At 44.5% G+C, this 18,812-nt stretch overlaps 2 protein-coding genes across 5 annotated transcripts in view; one reads left to right on the top strand and one right to left on the bottom strand.

The window, feature by feature from the left end:
* Window positions 1–2,585: 2,585 nt before the first annotated feature.
* Window positions 2,586–18,812, bottom strand: part of LOC117098116 (translation initiation factor IF-2) — a 30,771-nt gene continuing 14,544 nt past the window's right edge. The window contains exons 2-4 of the mRNA XM_033236582.1: window positions 7,403–7,472; window positions 5,079–6,192; window positions 2,586–2,748 (exon numbers count right to left, since the gene is read on the bottom strand). Coding sequence (XP_033092473.1) covers window positions 2,703–2,748; window positions 5,079–6,192; window positions 7,403–7,472 — 1,230 coding nt within the window. The 3' untranslated portion in view covers window positions 2,586–2,702. The remainder of the gene's footprint in view (window positions 2,749–5,078; window positions 6,193–7,402; window positions 7,473–18,812) is intronic.
* The window catches only part of FYN (FYN proto-oncogene, Src family tyrosine kinase), a 210,226-nt gene continuing 196,728 nt past the window's right edge, over window positions 5,315–18,812 (top strand). For all 4 annotated transcript variants that reach the window (XM_033234320.1, XM_033234326.1, XM_033234325.1 and 1 more), the window contains exon 1: window positions 5,315–5,801. The gene's annotated coding sequence lies outside the window, so the exon portion shown is untranslated. The remainder of the gene's footprint in view (window positions 5,802–18,812) is intronic.

The raw sequence follows: 18,812 nt of genomic DNA, 5'->3' as shown, positions 1-18,812 counted from the left end.
AAATAATGTCACTGCACTGAGTAGAGCTTGGAAATAGCGGACAGTGAGGAGTCAAGAAAGGGCCAGAGTGAAAGGTATGGCTTGTTAGTATGCAGAAGAAAGGGGCAGGCCATCTTATGACAGAACAGCCTCCCTTGTTAGGCTCCTATGGGGTCCCTGCAGGAGGTGTGTTGGAAGATAACTCTATGAAATTAGAAGAGTTTCCATCTAGACCCTCAAGGTTGACTAAGAGCCATTCTCAGGCACTTGAACTTCACAAGCTAATAATCCAAGCCACCCCTGGAGAGTTGGGCAAAGAATCAAAGAAGTGCATCTTCAGTCAGTGCCACCCCATTCACCCTCCCTGTGGTCTGGTTAGGATACAGGCCTCGCTTCCTCCCCAGCATGCCTGGCTTGCCCAGTACTGACCCTGATACGTTGAGAGCATCCAAAAGAGGTTCAGTGCATATGGGCTCTAAAACCATGTTCATAATAACTCCTGTGTAGTCAGTCTACCCTCCATCTTTTTAAGAGAGAAGGGAGCTGGAAAGCCAAATGCCAAGATGGCTCTGCTGTGGCCTGCCAGGAGGACCAGTTGTTCAGTGTGGACACAATTTAACAAGAGAGACAATGGTAGAAAAGTAGGACCAGAATCTCAAGTTCAGAAGAGCCACAGGTATCTTCCTTCCAGAGTCAGGTTTAACATCACCTACCCTCCTTTTTCAGTTCAGGCTGGGGTGTTGCCCACATGTCTTGCCCACAAGAGATTTTTCCAGGACCATCTCCTGCTGGCTCATGGCAAGCTGTGGACCCGAAGTGCCCTAAATCCATTGGCTATGTTTTAAAGATTGTGGATATAAAAATACGTCACTCTTTATATAAGGACTTGATATAAGGCATCAGAAGCAAGAGGTAAACAGTGAACCAGTTATGCCAAGTACAGACAGGTTAGCCCGGGGGCCACTTTAGCAGTGGTGTCCCACTCTCAGACTGAAGGAGTTTGTTTGTTTCATTTTGTTTTGTTTTGAGACAGGCTCTCACTCTGTTACAGCAGTGCAATTAGAGCTCACTGAAGCTCTGACCTCCCAGGCTCAAGCAATCTTCCCATCTCAGCCTCTCAAGTAGAAGAGACTGCAGGTGTACACCACCACACCTGGCATCTTTTTTTTTTTTTTTTTTTAGAGATGGGGTCTTGCTGTGTTGTCCAGGTTGGCCTCAAACTCCTGGGCTCAAGCAGTCCTCTGGCCTCAGCCTCCCAAAGCACAGGGATTGCAGGCATGAGTTATCATGCCTAACCTCAAAGTGAAGTTTTGTAAGAATCATTCTTGCAAGTCCCAGAAGAAACAAGAAGGGTAGCTGTGTGTGGACGGAAGCAGAAGGCTTCCCTCTGGTCCTGGTCTTGGTTCCTGAACACTACCCTGGGGCAATATTCCTTCAAAAGGGAGGAAAAACAGCAGACAGGAGGAAGAGGAAGAAAAAAGAGAATTAAAGTAGCAAAAAAAGAAACAAGTTTAAAACAAGTTTTTGTTGTTTTTTCTAATAACATAATAAATGCCCAATGTAAAAAGTTGAGGAAATTCAGAAAAAGATAAAAAATAAAATAACAATGACCTAAAATATGATTAATTGGAGAAAACGATCACTAAAATTTTTGTGTATGTATTGCTTTCTATGAAAAATTACACATATAGATAAGTTTAAAAATAATGGAAATATATGTGTATTAATACACACACATATATAAACATACACATATACACATACAAACACAATACTAATTTATTCGTTCCTCTTAATTTTAATTTGTTGTGAAAATCTTCCCACATAAATAAATAAATGGCAATGTCATAATTTTATGGCTATATAGTATTCTATTATAGATATAATTTACACACCAAATCCCTTATTAATGAACTTTTCTCAGTGTTTCACTATTATAAACAATGCTCCAATTATTCCCATCATATGCGTGTGTGTGTGTGTGTGTGTGTGTTTGCAAACTTGTTCCCTTCTTTCCCAGAAGTAAAATTGCTAAGTCAAATGTATACATTTTTTTAAAAAGGCTTTTCACAAATGCTATTAAACTGCCTTCCAGCAATGTTGTACCAATTAAAAATTCCACTAGTAGGGTATGGGTATCCATTTTCCTGTTGAACCTCCTGTCACATTTACTGGCCATTTTGGGTTTTGTTTTTGTTGCACATATTTTTCAGTTCGAATGTTCATCTTTATTTTCTTGTTGATTTGTAAAAACTCTATATTGAGGGATTTTACCCTTGCCATATGTGTTGTTGTTGAGTTGACATTTAAGAGATTAAAACTAAAATGAAATAATAAGACAAGAAAATGTTTTAGCTAATAAAATTAAAAATAAGAAAAAAAGTTACTTTAAAAGCAAGAGACAAGAATCAGATGAGACAAGTTCAAGAGAGCCAGAATAGAAAGAGGAAACTTTCACGTAAAACAAGTAGAAAAATACAAAATATATAAACAATATCAATAAAATCAAAGAGAAGTTCTAGAACAATTACTACATTCTAATTTGTATAATAGAAGCTACTCATAAGAAAACAAAACTGGTGGTTGTGGAAGACAATATTACTTACCTTGGGTAGGCCAGGGACAGCATCTCAGATCTTTAATCAAGTTCCTGGTAGAGATCGGCAGAATAGATCAAAACGGGCAATAGTATCCAAATCTTTTGCAGTGCTCTATACACTTGTTCAGACCATTAGCAAATCCTCCTGAGGAGTCCAAATCCATTTAAAGCTACATTTAAGACAGGCAACAGATAAAAAACTAGGTAAGGAAAGAATTACAAAAAACAGGATGAAGTCTTGATGGGAGCAGGTTAATCTGTCATTTTAATCACATTGTCTCTTTGTCCACTAATTAGATCAAGAAGCCATTAGAGTTGCAGACACTAAGAAGTGGCTTCTCTTGAAGAAAGGGAGGGGGAGCGGGGGAGAGAGAGAGAGGACTTATCCCACCTACTCCAGATTTCCAGATTTAGCGTATGATAGATTGAATTAAATATGAAATTTCAAGGAAGTCTGTAGCCTAACAGTGTTCTTTCTGAGAGCATATGACACCTAGTCTGTCAGGAATAGTTTGAGAACAGTTTTACTATTTTTCCCATTTTATGTATGAGGACACTAAGGTTCAAAAAGGATAAGCGACTTCCTTCATCAAGGCGCTCCCAACAGTGAACTGTGGAGCTGGAATCAGAAACAACTGTGCTGCCCGCTAGAGATATAATTCGAGCCACATAGGTTATTTAAAATTTTCTAGTAGTTGCATTTAAAAAATAAAAGAAACAGTTTAATTAACTCTAATAATATGTTTTATTTAGCACAGTACATTTAGACTATCATTTTAACATGTAATCAATATTAAAATGGAACATTTTACATTCCATTTTTCATGCTTGATCTGAAATATCTAATACATCTTTTACATTTACAGCACATCCTAATTTGCAGTAGCCAAATTTCCAATACTGAAGTACATTTCAAGTACTTAACAGTTGTGTGGCTAGTGGCTACCTCCTTGGACAGCCCAATTCTAGAACTATGGTTCTCAAGGTGTTGTCTCCAGATCGGCTGTATCAGCATCACTTGGGAACTTGTTAAACGTGCAAATTCTTGGGCACCATCCCAAACCCCCTAAATCAGAATCTCTAGGGGGTTAAACACAGCAATTCATGTTTAAGCAACCCCTTTCAGTTATTTCTGATACATGTCAAAGTTTGAGAATCATTGCTCTACACAACTGCCTCTGCATCTCAATTCAAATAAACCCAGAACAGCCACTGTGGACTAGCCCTGAGGACGAAGAGACTCTGCTCTTGAGATAAGCAATTCTTGGCTAAATGAAGCTGGCTTTCTCTTGTATGGAAATATCCTAGTCCTAGCTATGGTTCCATTTCTTGGGATTATGGAATTTGCAGACACAATATAAACACGGTTTAATTTGTCATTTTGTTTAAGGAAAAGGAAAGAAATCCAGTAACCACCCTATACTGTCACCTTGAGTTAATTACTTAACTTCTCTTTTCCTCAGTTTCCTCCTCCATAGGATACAGATCATTTAATAAATATTAGCAACTTTTCTTAAAAAGTAGGGTGCACAAAAAAAAGTCAGCAAAAGGGACTAATTTTTAAAACTACAGTAAAAACAAGTAGTGGGCCGGAAAAGCAATATTATAGATTTTGAGCACGGAAGCAGAAGCTGATTCACTTATAATTTCTTAGAACATTAGATTTGCTGAGGGGGAAAGGTTGGGTTCTTGCCAAAATCATTAAGGAGAGCGATTCTGAGTACGCCTCAAAGCAGAACTTTCAGTAAACAGGAATTACCTATAAAGAAAATCAGGAAGCCAAAGTGTTTCTTTTCATGAAGTTACATCCTGCCATAGAAAAGCTGGATAGGAAATAAAGACCGATGCACTCCCAACTGTATACTAAACCGGCAATTATTTCATCAAGGGAAATCTGAGCAAAAGCTCAGATTCAGTGAAGGGGAAAAAAACATGAGAAGTTTGAATGTCATAAGAAACCAAAGACAGCCAATGGCTACAATTAAACAAGGTTTTTTTGGTGGGGGGAAATGTACGAACAAATCTCTGTGATTTCAGGTTCTTTAGTCGCCGCTCGGCCCCTCCCCCCATTTCAGTAATACTTCCTCTAGACTTTTGCTAGAAAAGAAATGTAAATAAGTGTCCTCAGAAATAGGGGACTGATAAAATGATCCTAATCTCCTTCTCCTCCTCATTGTTATTTGTTGTGCGTTTCCACGTTTCAGTGATAGGATTCTACTTTGTTCCCTACTCTTTTCAGTTTGATCAAAGAAAACGCTGCTATCACCGTCCAAACAATTTTCCATTTCATCCTCTCACCCTCAAATGAAAAGACACCAGAAAGGCAAGATAGCCCTCTCTCGAGGCAGGTTCCCATGGTTTGGGGGGAATGGCAGGTGCCGATCTGCAGCAGCAGCTGCAATCTTCCGCAAAGCAGAAACTGCAGTTCACACTCTCCGCTTTTTCTCCCGCCCTACTCCGCCACCTCACAACTCCACACAATCCTTAAAAACACACAGACCTCCTCCTCCAACCTCGCATCCTCTTGCACACCCTGCACCGCACGCACCCTGGGATGCCCGCTGCCACAGTAACGCTCAACCCACTCGACGGCCCCACCCACTGCCGTCCCGCCCACGCGCCAGGCGCCAATGGTTGAGGCCTGCAGCTCCCAAGGGGCTCCTTGATAGGGCAGCGGGGCCTGTCACTCTCGGGGCGCACCCCGCCCCCTCCTCGCTCCCCTCCGGAGCTGGAGGGGCCAAGCATCAGCAAGAGTAGCAGCGAGCAGCCGCGGTGGTGGCGGCGGCGCGTCGTTGCAGTTGCGCCATCTGTCAGGAGCGGAGCCGGCGAGGAGGGGGCTGCCGCGGGCCAGGAGGAGGGGTCGCCGCGAGCCGAAGGCCTTCGAGACCCGCCCGCCGGCCGGCGGCGAGAGTAGAGGCGAGGTTGCCCTGCGAGCGGCGCGTCCTCTCCCGCCCGGGCGCGCCGCGCTTCTCCCGGCGCACCGAGGACCGCCCGGGCGCACACAAAGCCGCCGCCTGCGTCGCACCGCCCGGCGGCCGCCGCCCGCGCCAGGGAGGGATCCGGCCGCCGGGCCGGGGACACCCCGGCGCCGCCCCCTCCGGGCTCTCGGAAGGCCCACCGGCTCCCGGGCCCGCCGGGGAGCTCCCGGAGCCGCCTCGGCCGCGCCGGAGGAGGGCGGGGAGAGGACCATGTGAATGGGCTCCGGAGCCTGAGCGCCGCGCAGGTAAGCAGGCGGCGGGGATGCGCCGCGGGAGGCCTCGGGGATGCGCCGCGGGAGGCCTCGGGGATGCGCCGCGGGAGGCCTCGGGGATGCTGCGGAGACGCCCGGCCGCCGGCGCCCCCGTGCACGCCGCCCCCGCCGCTGGGCCCGGCGCTGCGGTCCCTCGGCTGCCGGGGCGCCCCGCGGGGCTGCCGGGGAGTCGGCGCTCGGGGTCTTCCCGCGGCTGCACCCGAGGGCACCCCTGTGGGGTGCGGCCCCGAGGCAGCGCGGGGATGGGGGCCCCATTTCCTCGCCCGCAAGCGGGCGCCGAGTGAAAATTGGAATTGGCTTGGGGGTGAGGCTGGCCCAGACTCCGCCCCCGCCCTCCTTTCGGGGCCCCCAGCGGGGACTGGGGCTGTGTGTGTTGTTTTAATGTCAGGGATGATGTAATCACTTAATAATTGATGCCCCGTGCTGCTTCCCTCCCCACCCAACCCTTGCCCCACTCCTCCACCTCTCGGCCTCCTCCCTCGGCGGCGGTCGCCTTCTCCAACCCATCCTCCTGCCTATTTCTGGCACCTCCCTTGCACTTCCCCCATCCTCCCCTTCACTCTTCCTGTGCCACCACCCACCCACCCTTCCCCTTTCCCCTGTGCTGGAGCCTTGCCTTCTCTTCCTCTGTCCCTCACCCCTCTGCTCCCTCCAGCTCCTTTCTCCTTCCTTTCCGGCTGCCTCGCTGGATTTCCTCTCTACTTCCCTAGATCCATGGCTGTTTTTGTTTGGGCTCCTCCCCTCTCTTATCTCTGCGGCCACAGGCGGAGGGGACTGGGCCAGAAGGAGGCCACCGAGCTTGGGCCCAGGGAGAGATGTGCTGGGACTCACTGGGAAGATGGATAATAAAATCACCCTTCTTGCCCCTCCTTCCCCCAATAAATCACACAGACTCGCCGGGTGTGTGTGTGTGAGTGTGAGTGTGACACAAAGAGCCCTTTCAGTGCATAGAGAGGAGACACACAAAGTACCCTAGGATAGGCACGATGCTTCTTGTCTCTCCTCCCTGGGGCTTCCCTTTCTTTCCCATGAAGCAGTTGGTCTCTCCGAGTCTTTCCTGCCACATTTACCAAAAAATAAAAGAATCCCCAGATGCCGGGTGGCAGGTGTCGGCATTTTGCTGTGTTCACAGACCGGTAGTGTTGACTGGCAGCTGCAGTGTTTCTTAGATTTAAGGGGACAATTATTCCGGCAGTCTTAAGAGTTGCTTTACTTTTAAGGTAGCCTTCCTATCCTTATTCTTTCCCCTCTTCTTTTGGGAACAAGTACTAAGAGCTGGGGTAGAGTAAATTGGTGTGGGGGTCACAAGAATTTTGTTTCTGAATCAGAATTAAATTGGTATTTGATAAGGGGGAGGCAACCTGAGTGGCTTCTTCTATCAAGTCTAAGAGGTCACTGTGCTGAAGTCTTTTGAAATGAAATCCTGTCTGCCCAGTGATGTTGTTTTACCCTTTTATTGAAGTAAATACCTGGGGACATGGATAAAACGGTCTAGAGTTAGCATTTGGAAGACCACTGCAGACTGTCTTTTGCCTGCTTCAAGGTAGTCTTGGGACGCCCACTTCCTTTCTCACCACCCAAGCAACTGCAGTACTTTCCACCCTTTGCACTGTCTTCTTCCCCAGTCCCTGCTCCATGGGTACCCTGTGTTCAGATAAAGGGACTCGCAGACTTTTGGAGGAAGTGGTTTAACTATCTGAGGCTTTGGGGCCACTTGGCTATGAACTGGGGCTGTAGAGAATCTTGACTGAAGTCTAAACCATCTGATGTTCTTTTTAAGGAGGAAATGTTAATGTAAATCTGGGGGCTTAATGTTCCGTTTTGTAAACCAGTGACTATTACACGCTTAATCGATATTGTCAAAACTTAAGTGGAACCCGTTCTTTCCTAAAAGTATGGCTCCTCGATATTATAAGTAACAGAACTGTAGGTTTCTTTTTCAGTAATTTTATTAGAAAAGAGTTATGATTTGTGAAGTATTATGCGCTTTTTAAGAACATTAATCGTGGAGCTTTTTACATGAAAAAAAGCAATAGGATTAATGAGTGTACTGTGAAAACAAAGGGTCGTTTGTTTGGTGCCGGACCCAGGAAGGAAAGCCAGAGCACATAAACTCGCACTCTGTTGACCAAGTTTAAGAGACTTAATGATAAGGTTGAATGTGAGCAAATGCACACTCTGCTTTCTTCTGGGTCTGCAATCTCCAACCCCATCTGACTTCCTTGAAGTCCTTTTTAACCTTTGGTGCCCGGCTCAAATGTCATCTCCTCTGTGAAGCCGTTTCCATCTTCTCCTTTCCAAACAAATCATCATATTTTGGTTTCAAACTTTGGCAGCAGTTATTACGTTTGGCATGAGTCTATTTCCACTATTAGTTGGTCAGCACATTGATAAAAGGAACCTTATCTTATTTATCTTGTTTCCTACCAAGTTTTATCTTAGTAGGTACTCTGTTTCATTTAACAATCAACAAATGTGAGTTAGGTCTTTGGTATGTGTTCAACACCTGTATCAATTAGGCTAATATTAGCAGTTGTAACAAATGGGCCTGCAACTATATAATGGCTCAAAAGCAATAGATGTTTATTGTTGCTTATTTAATAGTCTATAAAGTTCATGTTTCTGATCTGTAGGTGGCTTTCCGCCATGCAGTGATTCTGGGTCCCACACCCCTATCTTTTAGCTCCACCATCCCATAGCTTACCATTGGAACCTGTTTCAGCTTACAGAAGGGGCAACAGAGAGAGTAGACGGGGCACAGCCACTTTTGAAATACCTTAGCCTGGAAATGACACCATCACTTCCTCTCACAGTCTTTACTTGAGGGCTACTTATATGGCCACATTTAATTGCAAGGGAGCCTGGGAAATGTAGTTTAGCCATGTGCTCAGAAAAAAGATACAGAGTAAACACTTTTATTGAACAGCTTTGCCAAACACTGCCACTTATCAGGGCACATTTACTGCCCTCAAGAAACTTACAGGCTAATGGGAATTAAATAGAAACCTAGAGTGGACACCTGTCATTGCTTTTCTTTTGATTTTATAAGTTTAGATCTTTTCATCCTAAGCATGTTTCAAAAATCTTACTTGTTGTCATGTTTCAAATGTTGCCAAGTCCTACTCAGTAATCCCATGTAATACAATCATCTGATGCTTCCCGTGTTGACTTTGATGTGGTTCTTTTACCCTAGAAGCACCTTTCTTGGCTTAATTTTTCATCTGGTCGTTCTGTAGACTCCCAGAGTTGCTAGGAGAGTCCTTAGAAATCACATTCCTTCTGGATGTTGTGGCTCACGCCTGTAATCCCAGCACTTTGGGAGGCTGAAGTGGGTGGATCACTTTAGGCCAAGAGTTTGTGACCAGCCTGGGCAACATAGTGAGACCTTGTCTCCACGAAAAATCTTTTAAAAATTAGCCAGGCGTGGTGGCATGTATCTGTGGTCCCAGCTACTCAGGAGGCTGAGGTGGGAGGATCACTTGAGCCTAGGAGGTAGACTGCAGTGAGCTGAGGTCATACCACTGTACCCTATCTCAAAAAGAAAAAAAGAAATCACAGTCCTACTTCCTCTTAATCGGAAGAGGAAATTAATCAGCCTGAGAGGTGAAACTCCTTGCCCAAGGCCTTGCAGCTTCTTAATGGAAGGGCGGGAGGCTCAGCCAGCCAGCTCTTCAGGCCCACGAGGGTCTCCTCTGTCACTCAGCTGCCCTCTTTGTCTGTGAGTCTTGCATATTCCACGGAGGTTAAGTGACCTTCCAAATCTCCAGGAGCAGGGTTCTAGTGTTCTGGGTAGTCCCTGTTCTCCATAGGCTTCCAAATTGTTGGAGCAATTCCATTCATACCAGCCATCATAATTGTTAATGTACTTTTTTTTGCTATGAATACTTCATTATATTCATCTGTTCTGCAGACATTAGCCTAGTATGTTAGTTTGTGCAAGGCACTGGGGAGATGAGGTCCTGGAAATGAATACTTCTGCTGTCCTTGCTTTTCAGAAGTTCACGGTCTACTAGAAGAGATAAAAATAATTAATAATTGCTAACATTTATTGAACATTTACTATGTGCCAAGCACTGTTTAAGTTCCAATCTTAACAATAATAATATGCAGTGGTTTCACTTATAATCTCCATTTTACAGATGGGAAATTGAAGCAAGCTTTAGTAGCTTGTTAAGTAACTAATTCAAGATCATACAGCTACTAAGTGGTAGAATCAGGATTCAGGTCCAATTAGTTTGGTTCCAAAGCCTTTGCCCTTAGCCACTAGGTAATATTCAGAATACTACATGTTATGATGGTATTGAAATACGTTATGTGCCATAAAGGAGGGTGACTGAAATGCTTTAGAAATTAAGACTTTTGGTTGATGGGAAATAAAATTTTATAGCCAAATAGAAATAAAATATTCATCCCTACCCTCCTTCCATTCAGACCCTCATCTGCTACTTACCTGGAAAATACAAAATTAAATTAAAGAATGGTAAAGCAAGGCATGTCGATACCAGAAATAATTTTACCCTGTGTGATTCTTTATTTAAAGCTGGGTCTTTCTGTGGTACACAATTAGGTCTGTATAAGTTTATGAATTGTCTACATGCTTACTCATTTAACAGCATTCATTCATTGCATATTCTGTTTGCCAGACAATGAATTCGATGGTTCAAGGCAAAACAGATGTGATCTTGCCCCCAAGGAACTTACCTGCTAGTTTTGCAGAGCTGTAAAGGAGTCTTCGAGCAGTGTTACAAATGCTGTGATTTTAGGGATCGATGTAGGATGCTAGAGAGCATACAGAATGGAGCATGAACCTGGAAAAGAGGTGGGCAAGTGCGATAGCCACGCAGAGAAGGCTGGAGGAGGAGGGGTCTGAAGGCGAGATGAGTAGAGATGGCTCGGTGAGTGTTGTGGGAAGCCCCCTGTCCCAGAAAGAACAGCCCAGAGGACGAATGCACAGACCTTTTGGGGGAACTGCAGTTAGTTCAGGGCTGTTTGGAGTGGTACAGAGATGGACAAAGTGAAATGACAGAGCTGAAGGAGAAACTGAGAAGATTCTTATAAGTACTTTATCCTGAGTGCCATTTAAGAGTTGTAAGTGGCGATGTGGCTTTGATGTGATTGTATTTTTATAAAGATCTGGCCACAGTATGGGCCTTTGACGAAGGGCAGGCAGAACTAGTGCAGGGAGGATAGTTATGGAAACTTCAATGAGTAGTAGATGAGGGTCTAAATGGAAGGAAAGGAGGTGCAGATGGAGCAAAAAAGACAGAATGAGAGAGTAGGAGACAGGGCATGGGGGTAGATAGAAAAGAATTTCTCTGGGAAATTAGGTGGAGACAAGCAGTCCAATAAGGAAAGCAGGGGGCAGGTATCTACGTGATGACTTTATCTTAAACACTTTAGACTTCCAGGTGTAGTAGCTCATAGGCAGGTAAATAGAGAGGTCTGGAGTGAGGGAAGAGGACTAGGTCTTTTTTTTTTTTTTCTGAGACAGAATTTCGCTCTCGTTGCCCAGGCTAGAGTGCAATGGCATGATCTTAGCTCACTGCAGCCTGCGCCTCCTGAGTTCAACCGATTCTTCTGCCTTAGCCTCCTGAGTAGCTGGGATTACAGGCGCCCGCCACTACATCCAGCTAATTATTGGGGTTTCGCCACGTTGGCCAGGCTGGTCTCAAACTCCTGACCACAGGGGATCTACCTGCCACAGCTTCCCAAGGTGCTGAGATAATAGACATGAGCCACTGCGCCCAGCCAGGACTAGGTCTTGAATATAAATTTGTTAGCAAATTACAAAATACTTGAAGCCGTGGATGTGGGTGAGGTCACCCAGGGAGAGTGTGTGGAGTAGAAAGAGCAGAAAGGGCGGAGAGCGAACCCAGGAACAGAGGAGGAATCAGGCCCAGAGTGGGAGAAGAGCCTGCAGAGTACTAGACCAGCCTCAGAGTTGAGCAACATAAAGAACAAAACGTGCAGTTGGATTTAGCCCTGAAGATATCTGAACCTGCCCAAAGCAGCATCAGGAGAATTAGATGGGGAGAAGTCTAAAAATCTGTTGCTCCCCAACCAGGGTAAAAACACATATCAAAGCCTGCAGAACATACAACCATGAAGGACTCGCAGTTGTTCATGGGCATGGGCCATGGAATTGTAGAGATCGTGTAGTCAACATGTTCATTTTACTTGTGAGGAAAAATGAAGTTAAATGAAGAGGTTAAAGCAATTGGTCGAAGATGGCAAAGTCACCAGGTTTCACACCTTTCAGCCCAGGAGTATGGTGTGGTTAAGAGCATGGGGTTGGGGCCGGGCACAGGGGCTCACATCCAATCCCAGCACTTTGGGAAGTGTAGGCAGGTAGATCACCTGAGGTCAGGAGTTCGAGACCAACGTGGCCAACATGGCAAAACCTTGTCTCTACTAAAAATACAAAAACTAGCTGGGCGTGGTGGCACAGGCCTATAATCCCAGCTACTTGGGAGCCTGAGGCAGTAGAATCGCTTGAGCCTGGGAGGCAGAGGTTGCAATGAGCCGAGATTGTGCCACTGCACTCCAGTATGGGTAACAGAGGGAGACTCTCTCTCAAAAAAAAAAAAAAAAAAAAAAACATGAGGTTGGAGTAGGGTCCGGGTTTGACCCCTTCCAGCTGTGTGAGCTGGACCAAGTTACCTGGTCTCTCTGTGCCTCCTTTTCTTCATCTTTAAATGGGGATAGTAGTTCCTGCCTCAAAGGGTTGCTGTGAGGATTCAGTGAGTTAATACATGTCAAATATTCCGAACAGTGTCCTACACACAGGAAAAGCTATGTGTTTGCTGCTGTTAATCCATACGTATGTGTGTATGTGTATATACACATATATGACATACATGCTTTAGGCACCTCACCGTTCTTTTCATATAAGTGTGGGTGACCATGTAATTCCCATAGTCTCATAGTCATTATTCAACAGATTCTTGATTTCAGATTGCCAAGTGCATATAAGGAAACTTTGAATATTTTAGAAAGAGATTCAGGTGATTGTCAGTTCTGGATCAAAAATTGTTAGAAAAGGTGGGAAAGTTACTTATATGGTATGATTGAAAACAGCATTTTTAGTTAGAAATGCAGCACCTTCATTCTTGAGAACAGAAAACATGAAAGCATTCTGAAGTTAGCCCTGTAAAAGGGTGTCTTTTAGTCAGATAACCAGAATTTTAACCTATTTACAATGGAAATCCCTTGAGTTTGACTTCAGAATGTGACCGTGACTTTCTAAAGGTAGAATGAACTATCGAGTAAGAAAAAACTGTGGGTTATGACTTTCACACATTTGGCTCCTATGAAAAGAGTGATTTGTGTTATTTAGAGGACTATAATAATTTTTTTAGTGTTTCTAGTTGAGCAAATCTAATTTTTAGCTACTAAAACACATGAGAAGCCTGAATGGTATTATCCAAATGGACTTGGGTGACATGCAGTATAGACAGCTTAGGAATAAGTGACACTCTGGACTTGATTAGAATGCAGTAATCCTGGAAGAATATAAATTGAACTGGATTTATGGTCTAATAAAAACGTGGGAGGAAAAGATAATGCTTACTGACTCATGAAACTTTAACAATGTTTGTAAGACTCTGAGTTGTCGTAATATTTGGATGAGAGTGCTTTCCTGTTTGTCTCAGCCTGCTTCCAGAACAGCCTGCTTTGCGCCTCCCTCTGGAAGTGAAGCCTGACTTGGGTCTCCTTCTTGGGTATGCTTAGGAAGCAGAGATCATGACATACTCTGCCCTTGTAAACCCATGACCTCCAGCACCACTTGGTGGGTTTGGGCAAATATGTATTGAGTACTTATTAACTGTAAGAGTTTGGGGGAGAAAAAAGTACCATGAGAAAGTCCTAGTCCATTGCTTATTTGCCTTCAGAAAGCTTTTTTAGAGGACTACTTGTTTCTGGCCTTGTATTCTCCTTTCTGTGATACTGTACAAAAGTAGAGAGCATACCACAGCTACCTACTCCTCCCTGAATACACCATAGAAATAATAGCACCTGCCATTTTATTGAACTCGGAGGCATGTGTTAGCTGCTTACATACAGTCATGTACTTAATCATAGCAACTCTAGGAGGCATGTATTATTATACCCATTAGTTAAATGGGGAGACTGAGGCTCAGAGAGGTAAATGGCTCGTGGTCACACAGCTAATAACCAATAAAGCCAGGTCTGTGTGACTGCTAAACTCCTTCCTGCTTTTGCTCCAGAGCTGTGGTTCCTCATTCCCTGCCTCCTTGCCTTTGCTTTGCAGTTACTTCTGTGTCCTGTGTTGCGGGCGACACAGAGGCACCTTTACCCCCCGTGGAAGTCTCACCCTTTCTGATGACTCCCCTCAAAACCTACCACCTCTTGGGAAGCCCTCCCGTCTCTCCTACCTCTGGGCTCCCAGAGCACCTGATTACCACCTCATCATCATCATCCTCATCATAGTCTGACTTGTAAGGCAGACAGTAGGACAGTGGGGCAAGCACTGGCCTTTCCCACTGACTTGTGAGCTCTTTGGAAGTCAGGGACTCTATTTTATGATTGATTTGCCAACATAACACCCAGCACAATTCTAGGAGGTACTACCATTATTGTCCCATTTAAAAGATGGAAAAACTGAGTCACAGAGGCAAGTGATTTAGTCAGCGTCACAGAGTAAGTGACAGAGCTGGGATCTGAACCCAGCAGTCTGGCTCCAACATCTATGCTCTTCACACTAAATTTGCGCCATCTCTTTAATGAGATTGTAAACTGTGAGGGTGGAGATGGTGCCCAGCAGCTCCCAGCCCAGTACCTCACAACTCTGTACAGTAAACATCAGCCCTTTTGTTCTCCTGTCCACCCCAGCAGAGGGACAAACAAAATATATTGAACCAGGTCTTATCGCATAATAAGAAAAGAGCACGAGTATGCTGAAGATCTCATAGAATGCATATCCCCAGGCTTCATTCAGATTCAGTGGATATGGGCCAGGCAGGGCTGAACACTTGTCGTCTTTTCTGTATCTGGGAACAACAGTGAGAAGGGAAGAGTCAGCAGGCAGCTCTGGAAGACAAGGAAGGAAGCAAACGTAGGGAGTCCCAACTAGAGTGTTGGGAGCAGGCAGAGAAGTGGTAGAAACCATCAATCAGCCAGTGAGAGGGTGCCAAAGCTTGCGAGGGGCTCGGGATCATAAATCCGCACAGAAAGACCTCTTAACTTGTGATTTAAAGGTTTCTAAGTACCTGTGCCTTTCGAATGTGCTGATGGATTTTATCTGATGAATTCAAACACTTTCATTTTCTTCAGAGCTTCCATCTTTGAGGTACCCAAAAATAGTAGGCTTTTCATGGAGTTGTATAAGGATTCCATCTGCTTTATATTGAAAAGTAGGGCTTTAATGGAAAATTAAAAATGAGCCAGATCTCCTTTCCCACAACAAAGCCCAGGGCACTTTTCCCAATCCTTTCTTCTTTTAATCCCCAGAAAGTTACTGAATCTGTATTTCTGTGAAATCCTGCCCAATTTAAATTCTACTGAAAAGGCAAATAAACACCAACAAGTTCCTTCATTTCCACACAAATGTTGTGTCTATTTAGAAGCAGTAACAATTTCAAATGTTGCCGCTTGTGAAATTTGATTTTTGTTTTAATTTTACTTTTATGTTATTCTAGAGATTGTGTGATGTGTTGCCTGTACCTAGGCACATACATGCGCTAAGGGTATTTTAAGAAGCACTGATTTCTGTTAATGGTTTCTCTAGTTGCTATCTGAGTTTGAAGGGTATCACCTTTTATTGTCTAGTTTATTTTCTAACCGAGAAATACAAACGTGGTTCTTCACTGTTTTCAAATGTAAAACTCAGCAGGAGTTACCGGTGAACTCTTAACATTCTGTCATTCTCTATCATTTGTCATTGTCTCCTACTTGAAGTGTCCTTCTGTGGCTGTCCTTTGGTTATTCCTTTGTCTGATCCATATTTTCTGGATATGTTATATCCTTCAGGCTCTCTATGGTTTGCAGATAGCTTTGGCTTCACTCTCCTGTTTCCTAGATTGAGTGAGGAGGTGTTGATCCATGTCACTGTGGATGTGCCGGCTAATGTAGATACTGGTTCTTGGGCCCTGTCCCTTTACTAAACAGCCCAGTGAATGGAGGCAGAATGACCAGGTTCCTTAGCCTGGCCTTCAGTGCCTTCTGTACTATCTACGTTCTGCCTCAGTCATCCTGGCTCACCTCATTTAGCAGATGCTAATGCTTGGTAAGCCAGAAGCCCATCACCATCTCATTAATTGGCAATATGGCTCCAGCCTTTGTTTTTCTTTCCCAGAATCCCCCGTCCTTCCCTTCCCTTCGAATTCTACTTACCTGTCTAGGCCCAGCTGGAATCCCAACTCTCGAAAGCTTCCCCCAATCTCTTTATTCTCTTGCATTGAACACTTGTATCTGTCAATTGCCTCCTAATAAGTGATGCCTGACATTGTTAATTAAATTCAATATGAGAAATTCAGAGTTCAGAAGATTTTTACAACTTGCCCAAGTTTGTACATCCAGTTACTAATTTAGCTTAAACTAGAATCCAGTTCTCCAAGACACACTTGGCCCCACATGTGCCAAAATGTTGGCTGCTCCCCTTTTTGACTGTCCACCTCAGGCATGTAGCACACTGTCATTCACGGTGTGGATACTCAGCAGCGTTCATTGGCACAGGCCTGGGGTAAGGCACTGGAACGTGCAGGGCTTTCTGGGCATCTGTGCTATGAGGCTGGCATCCTTTTGTACATTGAGCTTCTGTATTTTCTGGTGGCACGAGATACTCCCTACTGACCCACAACACAGTTTGGGTTCATTAACTGTCCTAGACTGTTTTAGGAACCACCCTTTCATTTTGAGAATGGTATGTGTTTGAAGATCTTTTGTTTGGAATCTTGAGCTTTTTGTTAAAAATTTAGGGTAATTGGGGAAATAGTTACTCCTTTGCCCTCTGCCATCAGGTTTTCATCCACAAGATTTTCACTAAAAAAGAAAGGAAATGACATCCAAGAGCAGGGAGAAAATGCAGAATGCTTCAAAATCTACAGGAAATTGGAGGAATACAGTAATAAATGATGGGCGAGAGAAGAATAGCCAAACGGATTGCCAGTGTTGTTGGGCCTGAAAGTATTATGTACCTACCCACTTCTGGACCTCACAAAACAACATTTAACTGAGTGCCCCTGCATGTATAGCCCAATTTTGGCCGTGGAAGTGCCTTCCTCTCCATGCACTGATTTTGTTCGCTTTGTAGTAGAGTCTCCTTAGCATAGGAAGAGGGTTCTGTCCCAGACTTAAGGCCCTACAAAGTAATGATTTAAATCTACAGCTCAGCTATAGCCTTTGTTTGTATATCCTTCAAAAGAATGATTGAAAACAAGCTTTATAAAATGTTTTCCATGGTCATGGGGAGTCATTTCTATAACAAAACTCAAAACAGCACAACAGGCAGTGTTGGTCTGCATTCATGAAGAGCCTTCTCAGCTGCCTGTGAGAGCTCACTGTGATTCCTCATTAATGGCTTCCCCTGCCTAGTCCTCTCCTGGATGCCAGGTCTAATGTATCTGGAATAGAGAGCAGTAAGAACACTTTCTGTGGATGTAGGCCAACTGCTGCAGCTGAAAGGGGGAGGGGAGGTACCTGGTGTTTTACTGTTGTTTGAAATGCTATTGTGATCTTCGAGAAGCGGTGGTGGATTTTTTTGCTTGCTTAACCATACACTGTCTGTCTATAATTTAAGTGCTTTTCCTGCCACCTCCCCACCACCACAACCACCACCTTAAATGTGGGAGATCACATGGCACTTTGACAAAATGCACTTTCCCCTTTGCTGGCATATAATGTCACCACTTCATGTATTTATTCATTCTGCTCATGTCCACCCTCTTTTGTACACGTCAGCGTCAACATTGTCCATTTTCAGGAGCAAGTTTCTAGAAGACTGAGAGTGAACCTTGTTTAATTTGCCTTGTGCTGTGTAACACTACACTGTGCATTTATTAAATGCTCATTGGTTTTGATTCTAAGCTTCCAGGTTGAGAGGTTTTACATGTGTTTTCAGTACTTCTAGAATGAGATGCGTCTTAAATAACTTTTCTTCCTGCAGGTGATAACATTGGGTCCTCTGCACTTATGGATCCTTGGAGTCATGGTTTAGAATCCAGATTTTGGTTGCATGTTTTAGATTCCCCCTTATGGTTCTGCCTCCTTGGGTGAAAATGCAATGGCCCTACCTTCTAATCTTGCCTGCCCATTAGGGCCAAGGCGTAGATAATGTGCTATACCTCACCCTTCTTTTCATATAAGTGTGGTTGACCATGTAATTCCCATAGTCTTATAGTCATTATTCAACAGATTCTTGATTTCAGATTGCCAAGTGTTAGAGATTGTTCTCTTAGAGGCTGAGAATTACTCAGTGAAGACCAGTGAGGGTGAGGGGTGGCTGGGAAGATTCTGGAAGGACTGGTAGAATGAACAGAACCAGATGCCTCTGTGGGTGCCGGCAGCTCCTGGGAAAGGGACAGGTTCTGGTTAATTTATTCATAAGTATAATCCAAGAAGGATTGGCACTTAAAAAACTGCAACCCTAAACGTTATTTGATGGTACCCCAGTCCAACATGCCATGTGGGTAAGAGTCCCTGATCTGGGGCGCCCAAGGCAAGCCCTACTGCCTTCCCTGATCCTTACATCTCTAGCTGTGACAGAGGTTCTGTTTCCAGGGAATGAAAGACCCTGGCCCACATCCCCAGAACGGGGCTTCCTTCCACACAATTGAGATCCAGAACTGCTGCTGCAGGAAGATTCCTGCTCTGTGCTCCCCACCAAAACACCCATGGGATTTTCAGTCTAGCCCATGGTTGAGCTAGGACATGCAGGAATGATCCACTAAAGAGGGAGGTGTTGGTGAGGCAGGAGCGAGAAGGAACGATGGATGGAAGGAGATGGGTGAAGAGTTGGTGGAGGTG

Source organism: Trachypithecus francoisi, unplaced genomic scaffold, assembly GCF_009764315.1.
Source record: "Trachypithecus francoisi isolate TF-2019V2 unplaced genomic scaffold, Tfra_2.0 Lachesis_group15, whole genome shotgun sequence".
NCBI classification, from domain to species: Eukaryota; Metazoa; Chordata; class Mammalia; order Primates; family Cercopithecidae; genus Trachypithecus; species Trachypithecus francoisi.
Note: the sequence above shows the minus strand (reverse complement) of the source record. Positions and strands in the feature narration are given on the sequence as shown.